The sequence below is a fragment of the Lampris incognitus genome, chromosome 14 (assembly GCF_029633865.1).
Source record: "Lampris incognitus isolate fLamInc1 chromosome 14, fLamInc1.hap2, whole genome shotgun sequence".
NCBI classification, from domain to species: domain Eukaryota; kingdom Metazoa; phylum Chordata; class Actinopteri; order Lampriformes; family Lampridae; genus Lampris; species Lampris incognitus.
In genome coordinates, this window is record NC_079224.1 from 12,888,282 (window position 1) to 12,904,483 (window position 16,202).

A 16,202-nucleotide genomic window follows, 5' to 3' on the forward strand; every position below is an offset into this window, starting at 1 on the left:
GAAGAGGTGTCTGCCCACCGAGCAGCCGTCCGACAGGGCCTTGATGAACGGGTTGTTGTCGTAGGACATCTCCTCGTCGTTGGAGCCCAGGAAACGCAACGCCTTGTTGTAGTTGTCGGCCTTGGCGTCGTACCAGGCCACCGACTGGTGGCAGATGTAGGTGAAGTTCTGACGTGCCGAGGAGCTCAGCAGCTTCAGGAAGGTCATCTGCACCATGTTGATTGAGTTCTCCGACATGTCCACGTAGTTCAGCTGGGGTGGGGGGCGGGGAGAGAGAGAGCACGAAAGAGAAGAAGGAAGCGATCGGAGGGAGGATGGGAGGGGAAGACGGATGGACGAGAGACAGAGGGAAGGAGGAGAAAAGGAAAGAGTGAGCGATGACGGAAAAGGAGAGGGGTAGGGAGGGAGCATTAACAAGGGGAGAGGGGAGAGAGCGAGCGGGGATAGATGAGAGTGGGTGGGGAGACAACAAATGAGCACTGAGACAAAGTGTGCAATTCACTGACAAAATTGGAAAACTTATCTCAGAATGATGTGAGTGTCTACTGGAGGGAAACACAATACAGTGGAGAAAGTAGCGGTCTGTTTGCTTAGGCTGACTTACAATTTTGCCCCGTTTAAATTCGCTGAACCATGAACCTGGAGCCTCCTTGGGCCAGTTGGATATTCTGACCTATTGTAAAGAACAGACAAATGACACAATCAATGAAACACTAAAAGGACTAGAGGACATCGTTGTTACAGCAAGGTACAAACTCTCAGCAAAAACACATAGGTGCAAATATATCTCAGAGTTAGTTTCACTCTCCTTGAAGTACCAGTTGGGCGGTGTTTTGCTGATCAGGACAATTCAGATAACATCCATAAATTTGCTAATTATAGCAATGTATCCTTACATATGATCAAATATTTCCCTGATTGTCTGTGACTTTCTAACTCTAATGGTTTGGTCATCTGATTATTATCTGAAGGGGAAGCCCACCTATTTGGCATTCAGACGGGATTAAACCAAGTACTATTTACCATACTTGTTTGCAACACTTTTCGGCCTAGTTCTAGCATGTACTGGATGTTAGCACTATCAATGGATATATCTTACTCCTGAGGACTTCTTATCTGGATAGATGCAGGTCTCTCCTCCTGCTGTGAAATTACAGAAGACCTTGATGGCATCTCCCATGCACCCCTGGTTTGGATCAATCCAGTATTCACCTGAGGGGAAAGTCATGCAGGACATTAAACGCTCGAGTCGGACTTAAAGCTGCATGAAAAGGGACTTAAGACATACAAACATGGTCCTCCAATGGCTTCAAACTTGACTCGGACACGCAAATAGTATTCATGCACAATAAGAGTCTCCTGTAAATACAGCGAGAAAATGTCTCCTACATGTACATTTCTCAATAGGTTCACTTTTTTTTTAACTTGTTTTCCTTTTTTGGGGGGACCCCCCCTCTTTTTCTCCCCAATTGTATCTGGCCAATTACCCCACTCTTCTGAAGGGTCCTGGCTGCTGCTCCACCCGCTCTGCCGATCCAGGGAGGGCTGCAGACTACCACTTGCCTCCTCCGATACATGTGGAGTTGCCAGCCACTTCTTTTCACCTGACAGCAAGATCCCACTATTCCCCCCCAGTTCCCCCTCCCCCCTGAACAGGCGCCCCGACCAACCAGAGGAGGCGCTAGTGCAGCAACCAGGACACATTCCCACATCTGGCTTCCCACTCACAGACACAGCTAATTGTGTGTGTAGGGACGGACGCCCGACCAAGCCGGAGGTAACACGGGGATTCGAACCGGCGATCCCCGTGTTGGTAGGCAACGGAATTGACCGCCACGCCACCCGGACGCCCTCGTTTTCCTTTTTTAAGGCCTTATTCCCCACTTTATGGTTATACTGTGTCAACATCACTCTACAGGTCACTTATCTATAATCATTGAAGGCGACCCCACCTGACCTCCACAGTCTTGTGGTTTACGCTGGTCAGTCGTAGAGACTTGACATAGACTCTAACTCAAAGGTTTTGGCCTGGTTATGAGTGTTGTCGAAAGTTCACATGTCATCATCACTATTTCCACCTATTCTTTACGAATGAAAGATTACAGATAAAATCAGACAGCTACTGTGTTAAAGGGAGTTCAGGCTGTCAGTGGAAGAGCCAGTTCTCATAAAGTTGTTTTTGAAAAAGTCCAGAGTCCAGGTCTCTGTCAGTTGGCAGGGGAAAGGGTCCCACAAATGGGGTGCAGAAGTACAAAACAATAAAAAGCTGAGTCTCCCATAGTGAGCAAAACTTAGTCCTGGGGTTTTGCAGGAGGAGGCTTATGTTCTTTGTTATTATTGCAATGAAACTTTGATGTAAGCTGGACTTTGGGATGGGTTGTTCTGGACCTATCCTCTTAAAAGTATTTCCCAGTTATTGTGAGTAGAGCTCTGTGTATTGTATATCTCTGCTTTATGTTTCCTATGACAGCTTTTTCATAGATAATAGAAATTTGTTAAAGGGGCTCAATAAAGAATTATTACTATCACTAGTACAACATCACTAGATATTGTTGTTTTACAGGCAGCCAAAACGTGTGTGCCTCTGGTCATTTGAACTAATATTCTAATGCTTGCTGATAATCTTTTGTTTTAAATTAAGTTACATTTTCTGAATCTTGCCCTGTTGGTAACATTAGGATACAAATTAGTTTAGTCTCCAACCCACCATCTGGGAAGTCAGGCTGGCTAAGGTGCAGGTCATTGCAGGTCCTGGCAGGGTTGTCCTGGGTGCCCATTGGGAATTTCATACGCTCTACGTCCTGTTTGAGGTTATTGAGGGATCCGAAAATGTCCTCCATCCCCTCCATCCCCATGCCGTAGTCTGCCATGGCCTCGTCTTCCTGCATCTCAGCCTGTCGCCTGGTCTTTCTGGCGGTCTGCTGGATGGGCAGCGGCTGGATGATGTCACCGGGAGGGCCCTGTAACACAGGGGTGAAAGGTCAAGGGGCAAGGAATTCACTTTTCTTTATCAACAGAGGGTATGCATGCTCCTTTTTTGAATATCTTAATCACACAGTTCAGATCCTTTTTATTTATTTATTTTTTTGGATTTTCCCCCTTTTTCTCCCCAATTGTATCTGGCATATTACCCCACTCTTCTAAGCTGTCCCGGTCACTGCTCCACCCCCTCTGCCTATCCGGGCAGGGCTGCAGACTACCACGTGCCTCCTCCGATACATGTGGATTCACCAGCCGCTTCTTTTCACCTGACAGTGAGGAGTTTCGCCAGGGGGACACAGCGTGTAGGAAGATCATGCAATTCCCCCCCAGTTCCCCCGCCCCCCTGAACAGGCACCCTGACTGACGAGAGGAGGAGCTAGTGCAGTGACCAGGACACATACCCACATCCGGCTTTCCACCCGCAGACACGGCCAACTGTCTGTAGGGACGCCCAACAAAGCTGGAGGTAACATGGGGATTCGAACTGGTGATCCCCATGTTGCTAGGCAATGGAATAGACCGCCACGCCCGTTCAAATCCCTTTAAACCTAGAGGCTTTCCAGCAAATCATAAATTCCCTACCACAGGGGGTTAAGTTTCTTCTGGCTTCTTTAGGCAGCTATATGCAGTTACTTAAATTTATTCATTTATTCATATTAATATTTCCTTTAGACAAGTACAGTCCCATATAATCAAATGAACACAAAAGTACCAACATACAGAGAGAGGAGTGCATCTATTTTTAATAGCAAATAGAATGATCAACTTACAGGTGGTCCAGGCGGTCCAATCATTCCAGTGTCTCCCTTTTGACCAGCTGAACCCTGGATGGTGCAGAGAAGAAGCATGAGCGAAGTGAAGGGCAAACCCTGTCACGTGACTTTCAGGTCTTAGAAATACATGATACACGAATGTACAAACAAAGAGAAAGACCATAGCTTACAGATGATCCCTTGGATCCTTTCGATCCTTGAGGGCCCTGAGGACATGAAATTATTAGGAGATGTTAACAGCAGTGCTTGTGACAGAATGTGAAAATGTCTCATTTGGTTGACAGAAAGAAGAACTTACAGGAATTCCAGGGGGGCCGGGAGGGCCAAGTGGGCCAGAAGAACCGCCAATACCCTTACGATAAAAAACAGAACACATCGATCACAATACAAAAGCCCAGCGAAGCCGTTTAAGATATGCCATTTGATGGATGAGTCTGTCCAAAACGCCATACAGCAACACATGTCTTCAGACATTTAAAATGCATAACTCCAAACCCGGAGGGATCAGTTTCACCCATGAGCTCTACATGAAGTCAACACAAACACATATTTACTAGCTCATAGCTGCAGCAGAAAACTTGCGTGATGCAGATCGACTTACAGCGTCTCCCTTTCCACCAGCAGAACCTTGAGGTCCAGGCAGACCTCTGTCTCCCTTTTCTCCAGCCTCACCGGGGGGTCCAATGAGACCAATCAGACCTGGGTGACCCTGCGGCAGGAGAAGAGAGAGAAAAAGAAGAAAAATGGAATGAAATTAGAGAGGATATTGTAAAAAAAAGATATTCTGTTTCACAAAATTAAAGTAATTTGCATATATAAGAATTTATAACTCGGGTCCATTCATATCCTACATAAATGCTGAGGAAATTAAAGCCCTAATTCAGAGTAGAACTAATGTGCAATCCACTTTTAAGTTTATGAACAATGTCTGGCCAGTGGGTGAGAACAGTGTCTTAGTTCTGCCTATAAATAATTACTCTGTTTATAGTGGTTGTCATATTTAACAATGGTGGTCTGCCTCGGCACCTGCTGCTAGACAGAGTTATGGCCATCTGCTAGTATCCCATTTGACTCTGGCATGCTGGCATTAAACCAATGACCATAAAAAAGATGATATTGTAGTGCTTCCTTACTAATACATATTCATTCATGGCATTAAATCACTATGTTGAAACGACATATTGGGGAAAGGTTTTCTTCAGCTCACAGGGAAAGTCAACAAAGAAACAGGGTAGACGGCGGGCGCTAGATGTTTGCTTACTTCGGACGCTTCGGATAAGGTGCCGAGCAGATATGAGAAATACACAATGAGGCAATTTGAGATTAGCATCATAACACTATCTTGCCTTCTCTCCTTTGTATCCAGAGTCACCTTTCATGCCAGGAAGTCCAGGGGGTCCCTGCGGAAAGAAAGAATCAGTTTTTCAAACCCGCCTGCCAGTGAACTGGAATGAAACTGTTAAAGCACTAGCAGCCGTGATGGCGTTTGCTCCGGCTCCAATGAGAGCTGGAGCAAACTATTCTTCCCTGAATGTTATCAGAATAAAACGTGTATATTGTGAGTCCAGAGATCATGTCTTTTAGATAGCTGGCTGCATAGTTTGTAGTTTCCCATGTGCTGTTCTGACAGCTGATAGGAGCAAAACATTTTACTTTACAAAATGGGTCCTCGAAGCGATGGATCAACAGTTCAGCACTATGTCAATCAGCGCCGCATTTGACTTTGGGCTTCTACGACAGCTCTGACTGGGAAATGAAAGAATAGACAGATGTTGGAGATATAGAGGGCCAGTCTCTTACTAGAGGTCCAGGAGGGCCATCTTGACCAGAAGAACCGGGAAGTCCTTGTTCACCCTAAAAATGCACAAGAGTCAGGTTACAACTTGATGTATCCACCCTCTGTAAAAACAGTAGGCTAACAAACTGAAGGGCGGCACCACATGACATCACATTTAGTTCATCAAAGTGAATCAGGGTCAACACAAGACCCAACTCCCCCCGTCTTATACCCATGCCCCTATCCAGCCCACTCATATACATGCATGCATGCATATTTTCTTATATTATTTTTATTCCTTGCACACACGAGCATGCACATACACACACGCACCCCTTTTCTCTCCAATTGTACTTGGCCAATTACCCCACTTTTCTGAGCTGTCCCGGTTGCTGCTCCACCCCCTCTGCCAATCCGGGGAGGGCAGCAGACTACCGCATGCCTCCTCTGATACATGTGGAGTCGCCAGCCGCTTCTTTTCACCTGACAGTGAGGAGTGTCACCAGGGGGCTGTAGCACATGGGAGGATCATGCTATTTCCCCCCCCAGTCCCCTCCCCCCAAACAAGCACCCCAACCGACCAGAGGAGGTGCTAGTGCAGCGACCAGGACACATACCCACATCGGGCTTCCCACCCGCAGACACAGCCAGTTTTGTCTGTAGGGACGGCCGACCAAGCCGGAGGTAACACGGGGATTCGAACTGCCGATCCCCGTGTTGGTAGGCAACGGAATAGGCCACGATGCCACCCAGATGCCCCCACACGCGCCCTCTTAGAAGATGGTTGTCTGTTCCGTTGTCCCTCACTCTAAGTTTGACTTATTTATTGATTAAGACTAAGTAACCCAAGTCTTTAACTGACAAAATGTTATTTCAAACTGGATTGTAATTGCTGAGCTCTTCAGCGAGGTAGTATTAGTATTTTGGAATGGAACACTGCAGAGTAAGCCCCCCTGCATTCTGCACAAGTTATGACAAAAGCAACTATGTTTTAAGTGAGATGTTTGATTTGGTTTAAAGCTGCAAAAGTCGGGAAATTCAAACGAGCATCAGTTTCAAAGCAAACATCCGTCTCTGTAGTATCTGACTGTTACACGCTGCTGCAGCTACATGTTGGCATACTGAGTAGGTGCTCTCACCCATGTTAGTGAATTGTGTACAAATACTTTTGTGTGTTTTTCTATTAATCCCACAGCTCATATCAAATCAGATTAGATTCAACTTTATTGTCATTGCACAGAGTACAAGTACTACGACAAATCATATCACAGCTGGACTAACAGGTACACTGTAGGTTTATGTTTATGCTGTGATGCATTAGGCTATAGACATGTATAACTCATACCCTTCAACCATACAGGTGCTCGGGCCACCCTGGTAGTCCTTCCTCGAGTGAATTCTTATAAGATACTTCATATTTCTGCTTTATTGAGGGGGAAAAAACCCACTTCTATGCACCCTATGCATTGCCTTTGTGCACTGCCTGTTGACACCTATGTCCTATCGGACCTGAACCTCGGTTTTTTGGCACTTACTTATATTGTTGTCTCCTGACTAGATTCTTGTTTGTGTTGTATTAACTCTCAGGTGTACATCAATTTGGATAAAAGCGTCTGCTAAATGAAATGGTAACGTTGTATATTAGGGGAGTGTCTTTGTCGACGTCTACGTGTGTGTCCAAGTTTGTGTCATCGGCTGACGTTTTTATTTTGATTGCCGATGTTTTTCGTTTGATGGCTGGGAGAGCTGGCGTTGGATTGGCTGAGAGAACCTGGTCTGGTGCGTCTGGTGGGCCCAAGGACCACGGCCCTGCCCAGAGCTGCACCTGTAGAGGAAACACCGAGGGTGGTCTGACAGGACGCGGAAGCAGGGCAGGCTAGGCTAACTGCTAGCCCATGCAGACCGGCAGTTCCCACAGTCATCCTGGCTGGCGTTCGCTCTCTGGATAGTGGAATTTTTGGACTGTGTGGCTAAATGGACTGTGTTGTTAACTGTTTCTGTTTTTTGTTTTTTTTTGTTTTTTTTTGCTTTGTTCTCTCTGTTTTTGGTGGTGTCATTTTGGATATGTGTTTTTATCTTTTGTGTTGCACTGCTGTGGGCTGGGAGAAACGAAATTTTGTTTCTTTTGTGTACACAAGTACATGATTGAAATGACGATTCCTGATTCCAATCGGTAGAAGAGAGCAGTGGAAAGAACGGGGAAAGAGAGGAGGCACGACAAATGGTTACCATTAGGGATAGAACTGGTGACCTTGTGATTGTGAATGCCCTAGGCCAGGCCAAATACCCAAGATGCACTATGCAACTGACTTTGGGTGGTAGTCAAATGTACATTATGCACTCTACAATTGTATAAGTAACAATTTAAAACTGATATTATATGTAGGATTTACATTAGGGGAGGGCGGCAGCGCTAATAATGGCTAATAATGTTAGACAACATTTAGCCACATTAATTTATTTAACATAGCAAGTACAAAGATATTATTGTGTCACCCTTAATGAATTATATAGCCCATATTAAACCCCCCTCCAGAGCGACTTCCATCTTGCAGCAGTCGTGGGTGACTTTGTACAACTCTGAAGACTATGAATGGTCACTTGGAGAGAGAGACTATGAATGACTATGAATGGTCACTTGGAGGTTGTGCAGTGCAGTGACCAGGACACATACCCACATCCGGCGTCCCACCCGCAGACACGGCCAATTGTGTCTATAGGGACGCCCGACCAAGCCGAAGGTAACACGGGGATTTGAACCGCTGATCCCCGTGTTGGTAGGCAACGGAATAGACCGCCATGCCACCTGGACACGCCAGGCATATATATATTTAACCAACAATGTGTTCGATTTTACAGTCGAACGAGTTGCTAAGGATACTGTATTGGGAAAGTAGAGAGGCCAAAGAGAACGCTATCGGAACCGTGGGCCGCGCTCTGACACGCGTTAATATAAACACACTGTCAATCAAATCAACTAATCAACCAACTATAGCTGGAATGTTTACATAACTATAGCTGTTATTGGGAAGGGATGTAGGTAAAAAACACATCAGCAGGCGAGTTGCTAGATAACTAGCCTGTGAACTACTGTAAATATATATATATATATATATATATGTAGCTGACTGGAGCTAAAGTTAGGTTTATTTTTGACATGGATTAACGGTTTCTGCAGTCAGTTTAAGCGGCTGCTTGTTGCTGTCGGCTTCACAGAACAGACGAGTTCGTCCGCTGATCTGCGTGACTGAAATGTCAGGAGAAATCGTTGTTGCTGGCTACGTAAACTTCCAAATAAGTAACCGACAACACCTGCAGCGATGTGTCATTACTGCAATTCAAAATCCCCTGTTGCACACGTGTGGTGTCGTGTTGTGATGCAAATCATTTGTACAGTATGTTGAGTCCAGCAATGAAGTAATTTGTTCAAGGTTGCTTTCCTAATCATGCAATAATTGGCGGAGGGAAAATGGACTGTCAATCAGACTCAGTATGTGTGTGTGTGTGTGTGTGTGTGTGTGAGTGAGAGCTGGCGACTGTTTGTAAAAAAGCCAAAGGAATCTCATTTAGTGAGCTTTGCTACCTTCTCCCGCTGTTCTTTTCTCTCTTGTCTTTTCTCTCTGCCTCTTTCATGTCTGAAAGGCATGACTGCTCGCTCGGCTTGCAGATGTGCTCAGCTTGTCAGGCCTGACATTCAGATTTTGCACCTATACCGTATCCTCTCGTCACATGATCAAATAGAGACGTGACATTGGACGACAACATACATATTACCCAGCAACCACCATCGCATATATGTATATGACAAAAATGCCAAAGAAAATAAGAAATTATTCATTTAACTGAATAGTTATTTATAGCTATAGTTTTTATAGTTTACTCAGAATATGCATATAATTTTGTTATATATTGCAACAGATTATTTTTTTTCCTCCTTTTTCTCCCCAATTGTATCCGGCTCCGATAAATGTGGAGTCGCCAGCCGCGTCTTTTCACCTGACAGTGAGGAGTTTCGCCAAGGGGACATAATGTGTGGGAGGATCACGCTATTCCCCCCAGTTCCCCCCCACCCCCTGCCCCAAACAGGCGCCCCGACCGACCAGAGGAGGCGCTAGTGCAGCGACCAGGATACATACCCACATCCGGCTTCCCACCCGCAGACACGGCCAATTGTGTCTGTAGAGACACCTGACCAAGCCAGAGGCAACACAGGGATTCAAACCAGAGATCTCTGTGTTGGTAGGCAACGGAATAGGCCGGTACACTACCCGGATGCCCTCAACAGACTATTTTAACCAAAAAAAAAAGAAGAGAGAAGCCCACGGTGGAGATGGTTTGCCTTTTAGAGGGCTTATATCTCCACTGGCACCAGTTTTTAACTTAATGTGAGTTCTTCTTTGAACAAAGGCGTATTACTGAGGTGGTAATCTGAAGTACTCACAAGGGCCCGTTCTCCGCCCAACACATTGTTGCAGGGCCCACTCTCTCTACACCACCCCCACCCAACAGGCTCTAGTGCAACTGCACTGCCTGCACTGTTTATATTACGCCGTTAGCTCTGGCATATATGTCTGCCCCCCCCCCCCCCCCCCATTCAGACAGATTTCAGCCTGACCTGACCCGGGTCGGGCCAATCATGATCCAGAAAGGGCCAATGTGGGTGCAGGTCTTTGTTCCAACCAAGCAGTTACACACCTTTGTCTACAAATCAAGGTCCTTAGCAAAGACTGTTGGTTGACTAATAGAATCGGGTGTGTAACTGCTTGGTTGGAACAAAGACCTGCATCCACACCGGCCCTTTCTGGATCACGTTGCCCACCCCTGAGCCAGACTAATTAGCATTTGGAATTCGTCTGGTTCCCTGGCTAAGTCGAACCTGTAATATTTCTCTCCCATAGATTTGCACTGAATTCATTCTAAAATACAGAACACGTCTTTTCATTTCCAATTGTGGGATGATTACAGATGTGTGTGTGTGTGTGTGTGTGTACCCTAATTATTCCCAGCCACAGCCAGTCTCTTCTCACCAAACACAACATACACCACATGCTACGATCCATTCCACACTGCCTCATCTTCATGACTCATATCACATCCTTAACTATAAGTAATCTATGATCATATCCTAGGATAGGCTCCTGAAAATAAGAACCTTGTTTTCTCTGTCTGGTAGGCTATCCATTCTCCAAATTGCTCAGTCTTCATACATTCATTTATTGCAAAATAATGCTCCTGCAATATGCTGTAGAGTTCCAGGTTAACGAAACGTATTTCGCCTCCTTGTGTGTGTGTGTGTGTCCGTTTGTTTATCTGTTAGCTAGAGCAGCTGCTACTATGTCCATACTCTGTTATATTTGTTAAGATGGTTAGCTATCAATAAGCTAATTTGGTGGCTAGTTAGATAGCAAGCTGGCTAGCATTAGCCATGCTTTTTTGCTAACTGAGATGCTGATAGCTGATCGCTCAGGTATGATAGCTCCAGCTAACGTGGTTGAATAGTCCATGCTAGCTTTGGTAATATGAGTTTGATAGAGAGATATTGAGTAAACAGGCTGCCTTGTTGGCTGGCTATCTTTAAATTGCTATCTTGGCTGCTTGCATTCATTTGTTGATGTCAAATACTAATTCTATTAGTATTTTCTAACAGCTTAGCTTAAAAATGTTTCATTGAAAATGAATGGTCCAGTCATTTTTATAATTGTAGAATACTAAACTTTCATTTAAATTCAGCACCAGTTACATAAATGTGGCCACCAAAAGGCACATCCTCAACCTTAGCTGGATGGACTGGTATATTATCATAAGGATCTGTGTTGCTGAACGTGAGATAATGGTCGCCGATGAAAAAGTCTTAATCCTGTGACATTGATTTGAAGCATCTCACTGTGAGAAAACGGCTGAATAAATCCTTCCCGTGTTTGGTATGTGGCAAGGTATTGGGCATACGAGTTAATGTGCGAAGTGGCTTGAAAACTGGTGCTAAAGTAGAAGAGAATGAGACTGGGAAAAATCAGGTTTTAACATTGAAGGGCTGCCCAAAATGAATATTTACAATGGAAATGCTGCTGAGCTGTGCAACTGCATACAATGCATAGCATAACAACACAGAGTATAAATCAAGGGATTTTTTTCCCCAGCTGCACTATTCTACTCACAACAGGGCCAGGTATTCCACGCAGACCGTCTGGTCCAGCTTTTCCAGGTGGTCCCTGTGGTCCCACGGGTCCTGTTTTCCCAACAGCTCCCTCGGCTCCAGCCTCTCCCTGTAGAAAGACGACAACATGACAAAATTACAATATATTCTTTAAGATTAAATGACAATCCACAGTTCACAGGACCTATGCATAGACAGGCTCCTAATACATGTTGCCCTGCAGCTGAGCAACTATGCTATATGCAGTGTTGCCCAAATGCATTGAATCTATATATTGGGTGATACTTGGTCTAATATCCATCATGTTTCTTATGTTTACAATTTTAGTGTTAGCGAGTACAGTCTCAAATATGAACTCCTCCTCCTGCATCTTAGACATCATTCCCACTAAGCTGCTAAAGGAGGTATTTTCAGCTATCAGCCCCGTTATTCTGCAAATTCTTAATAATTAATTCTCTGGACTCAGGTTCTTTTCCAGACAGTTTTACCATTGTTCACCCATTGCCAAAGAAACCTAATTCAGATCCCCAGTCCCTAAGTAACCACAGACCAATCTCCAAATTGTCTTTTGCATGTAAGGTTCTGAAGAGAGTAATTTCTTCTTAATTGATTTCTTTTATGAACACTAACAGTGTTTTTAACAGTTTCCAGTCTGGTTTTAGAGCAGAGACAGCTCTAGTTAAGGTCACTAATGACCTACTGCTGACTGCAGACAGAGGTGACTGCTCGATTTTAGTTCTTTTAGATTTAACTGCTGCATTTGAGACAGTCGATCAGAACATCCTCTTACATCACCAACAGAACTTTTTCTGTTCTTGTTAACTACCTTCTTGATGGCTCAACTGACTTGTGGTGGTATCCCTCAAGGCTCAGTTCTTGGCCCTCTTCTCTTTTCTATATAAATGCTGCTTCTTGGCCAGATCATTCAAAATCATGATGTGCTCTCCATTGTTATGCTGAAGACGCTCAGTTATACATGCCACTAAAACCCACAGATCCTAGCGCCCTAGCAAATCTCAAACTTGTCTCTGACATCAAATCTTGGATGTAATTTTTTTTTTAATTTAATGACGATAAGTCTCAGGTCATTGTGTTTGGTCCCGAAAACTCCATCAGCCCCCCCCCCTTTTTTTTTTTTACTAATATTGGTGGTCTTAAGCAGGCTGCTAGGAATCTTGGGGTAATATTCAATGCTAACCTCAGTTTTGATAATCAAATCAAACATGTTGTTCAGTCATTGCTTTCTCAAGCTGAAGTCTCCAACTTTTTGTCTCCAAAAAGTTGTACAAGCTTTTATCTATTCTCGACTTGACTATTGTAATGCACTTTATTCTGATATCACCAAGGGCTCTCTCCACTGTCTGCAGTTGGCACAAAAAGGAGTGACCATATCACTCCGGTGCTTGTCCCCCTACCCTGGCTCCCTGTTATATTTTGAATTGATTTTAAAATTTTATTGCTCACTTTTAAGGCTTTAAATGGTCTTTCTCCCACATATACATTTGTGATTTATTGACCTTGTATACGCCCCCTTGACCATTAAGATCCGCAGATGGAGCCCTGCTGGTTATTTCTAGGTCTCGGTTTGTCACAAATGGTGATCAGGCTTTTGCTGTTAGAGCTCCCACACTATGGAACTCTCTTCCTGTTGAACTAAGACAAACATTCTTTTTATGAAAGCTTCTATAAATGTTTGATATTTGTTTTTATTTTATACTTTTTATTTTTACTCTTACTTATTTGGTCTTACTCTTATTTTTGCCTTGTCTGGTTTTAATTCTTTGTAAAGCACTTAGAAAAGTGTTATATAAATAAAGTTATTATTATTACATTGTACCTTTGAATTGCAAGTGATGTCCAGTTGTCCCAGTAGCTTTTGTGTGCATACAATCATTGTCAATATGTCTCTACACAAATGTCACCGAGACCTTTTCTGTAGTTAGTAATTAAAGAGATGGTGATGCCTATAGCCTCACTGGTCTGATCTTTTGCACGAGTTGCCTTCAAAAGCTCGGAACGATCAATTGTTGCCAGATCTCATTTATTGTTCTTGAAGAGCAACAGGGAGCCTTTGTGTGTCTTGGTTCCAGATATGTCATATTGGCTAGGATGATAGAATTAAGAGGATTAAATTGTTCTGACAGCCAATTAGGCCTGCATTTGACACTCCCACCACACAGGCCCACCACACGGGGTCTGGCTTGTCTCCATCAAATCAACTTTAATCCTTTACCTGTGTGCTTAGAATGTGCACTTGTGAGGGTGAAATTGTGTGTGCATGACTGCATGTGTGAAAGAAAAATGACAGATGGAGACTGAGGGAGAATAAATAAAAGAAGTCCTGTCAGAGATTTATCCATGTTATGTGTGTATGTGTATGTGCACATGTACGTGTATATCTGTGCGTCCTTTACTCTAAAACAGCTGATTTTGAGATAGAAATGTTTTCATTTTCATTAAAGCTTATACTTAAAAAGGGCTTTTCCCAATTTGATTCTGGTTCATTGTGCAAACATTAGCACATTATGAGATTTAACAAAGCAATCAAATCTAACGTTAGCGTCAAGGAATCCCAACTTTTCTCCAGTGAGACCAATTTCTTACTAAAGCAGTGTTTTATGTTGAAATCCCTCACGAAATTATGCACCTATTGAAAATTCAACCTCCGACATGGATGCCAGGTGAAGGGTGAGGAGGCGCCACAGTTAACGCTGGTATCCATGAACCAATCCTTCCAAAGTTGAATGGATAAAATATGATTTCCAACATCAAAGATAAAGAGGGAGTTTAAGATGAATGCAATTTATCATTTAGGACTTACCTTGGATCCCTTCTCTCCTTGTCTGCCCTCCTGACCTTGTCGTCCAATGGGTCCCTGAGAAGGGTGGGACAATATGATGTCATGATGTGAAATATAACTAATTAACTAACTAACTAATACATGAGCATACTTAGAGAAGGAATTAAACATTTACTGTACAAGCTCTGCAGTCAAGTAGTTGATTCCATGTAAATAGTAACTCTGACTTTGGACAACAGCAAAGAGGTTCATTCAGTACCAAACAACAACAGTGTAAGAAAATTGTCCTACATTCCAAACACAATAAGTGGTGGCTAAAAGCACGTCTGCATTTTTACCACACGGCCTCTGGTCAAAGCTTCACAAATGGGCTGCCACTGGGCATTAGAAACTGTAATCAAATGGACCAAAAAAAAAAAAGCCAATCTTTAATGTAGGTTATTCACACAAGCACGTGTGTGTAAGTGTGTGCGTGTCAGTGTGCATGCATTTGTGAATGTGTGTTTGTAAGTAGTAAGTTTGCCAATGTTTGCCTGTCTGTCAATGTCTGCAAGTGCTTTCTGTGTGTGTGTGTGTGTGTGCGTGCGCATGCTTGTGCATGAGTACATAAACGCATGTGTATGATAATACAGCTAAGCATCCCCATGCATCAGTAACCACCAGGCCTGAGTCAATTTAGGAGCGATATTGGGGAAGAGACTAAACTGAAATTACCAAAGTGAAGGATGAAAGAACATCATATCAACAAGGTCCATTAATATGGACATGAACCTGTGGTCTAATTTGCTCCGCGGCCTCATTCACCTGTACGGCCATCTCTCAGAATACAAATTCTGGACCAAACAGCACTTTCCATATGGAGCGTTTCAAATACACAGTCAACCTTTTTAAGCCATAATATCAAATTCACGACACAGAATTTCCCCAGAAACATGCAAATTAGTACATCTAATGCTTACAAAGCACCACTGACTCTGGCTGTTTGGTGGGCGAATTATCGTGGACCTGCTGATCATCCTCAGGCCAAACAAACTAAAGTATCTACATAAGCTGTGTGATCCTGATTAGCTAGAGAGATTAATGTCCATACACCTTTCTGGTGTCTGAGCTAAAGGTGCATACTTTGAAACATATTTAGCAGAGCAAATTATGATTATCCATTTTTCAACATGTGCCATCATCTTTTTTTTATCCTTCTCCAATGATGATAGCTGTGAAGAGTTCAGTATCTATCTATCTACCCCCCCCCCCCCCATTTTCTCCCCAACTGAATCCGGACAATTACCCAACTCTTCCGAGCCATCCCGGTTGCTGCTCCACCCCCTCTGCCGATCCGGGGAGGGCTGCAGACTACCACATGCCTCCTCCGATACATGTGGAGTCGCCAGCCGCTTCTTTTCACCTGACAGTGAGGAGTTTCGCCAGGGGGACGTAGCACATGGGAGGATCACGCTATTCCCCCCAGTTTCCCCCCCAAGCAGGCGCCGCTGCAACCGACCAGAGGAGGCGCTAGTGCAGCGACAGGGACACATACCCACATCTGGCTTCCCACCCGCCGACACAGCTAATTGTGTCTGTAGGGCCGCCTGACCAAGCCGGAGGTAACACGGGGATTTGAACTGGCGATCCCTGTGTTGGTAGGCAACGGAATAGACCGCTACGTTACCCGGATGCCCTTTATCCGTCTGTCTGTCTATCTATCTTCATCGATCTAGC

At 44.2% G+C, this 16,202-nt stretch overlaps 1 protein-coding gene across 1 annotated transcript in view; it reads right to left on the reverse strand.

The window, feature by feature from the left end:
• Positions 1 to 16,202, reverse strand: part of LOC130123817 (collagen alpha-1(XI) chain-like) — a 116,841-nt gene that overhangs the window by 2,869 nt on the left and 97,770 nt on the right. The window contains exons 55-66 of the mRNA XM_056293117.1: positions 14,508 to 14,561; positions 11,688 to 11,795; positions 5,556 to 5,609; positions 5,102 to 5,155; positions 4,357 to 4,464; positions 4,054 to 4,107; positions 3,926 to 3,961; positions 3,753 to 3,806; positions 2,708 to 2,960; positions 1,100 to 1,212; positions 605 to 673; positions 19 to 252 (exon numbers count right to left, since the gene is read on the reverse strand). Of these exons, the coding sequence (XP_056149092.1) occupies positions 19 to 252; positions 605 to 673; positions 1,100 to 1,212; positions 2,708 to 2,960; positions 3,753 to 3,806; positions 3,926 to 3,961; positions 4,054 to 4,107; positions 4,357 to 4,464; positions 5,102 to 5,155; positions 5,556 to 5,609; positions 11,688 to 11,795; positions 14,508 to 14,561 (1,191 nt within the window). The remainder of the gene's footprint in view (positions 1 to 18; positions 253 to 604; positions 674 to 1,099; positions 1,213 to 2,707; positions 2,961 to 3,752; positions 3,807 to 3,925; positions 3,962 to 4,053; positions 4,108 to 4,356; positions 4,465 to 5,101; positions 5,156 to 5,555; positions 5,610 to 11,687; positions 11,796 to 14,507; positions 14,562 to 16,202) is intronic.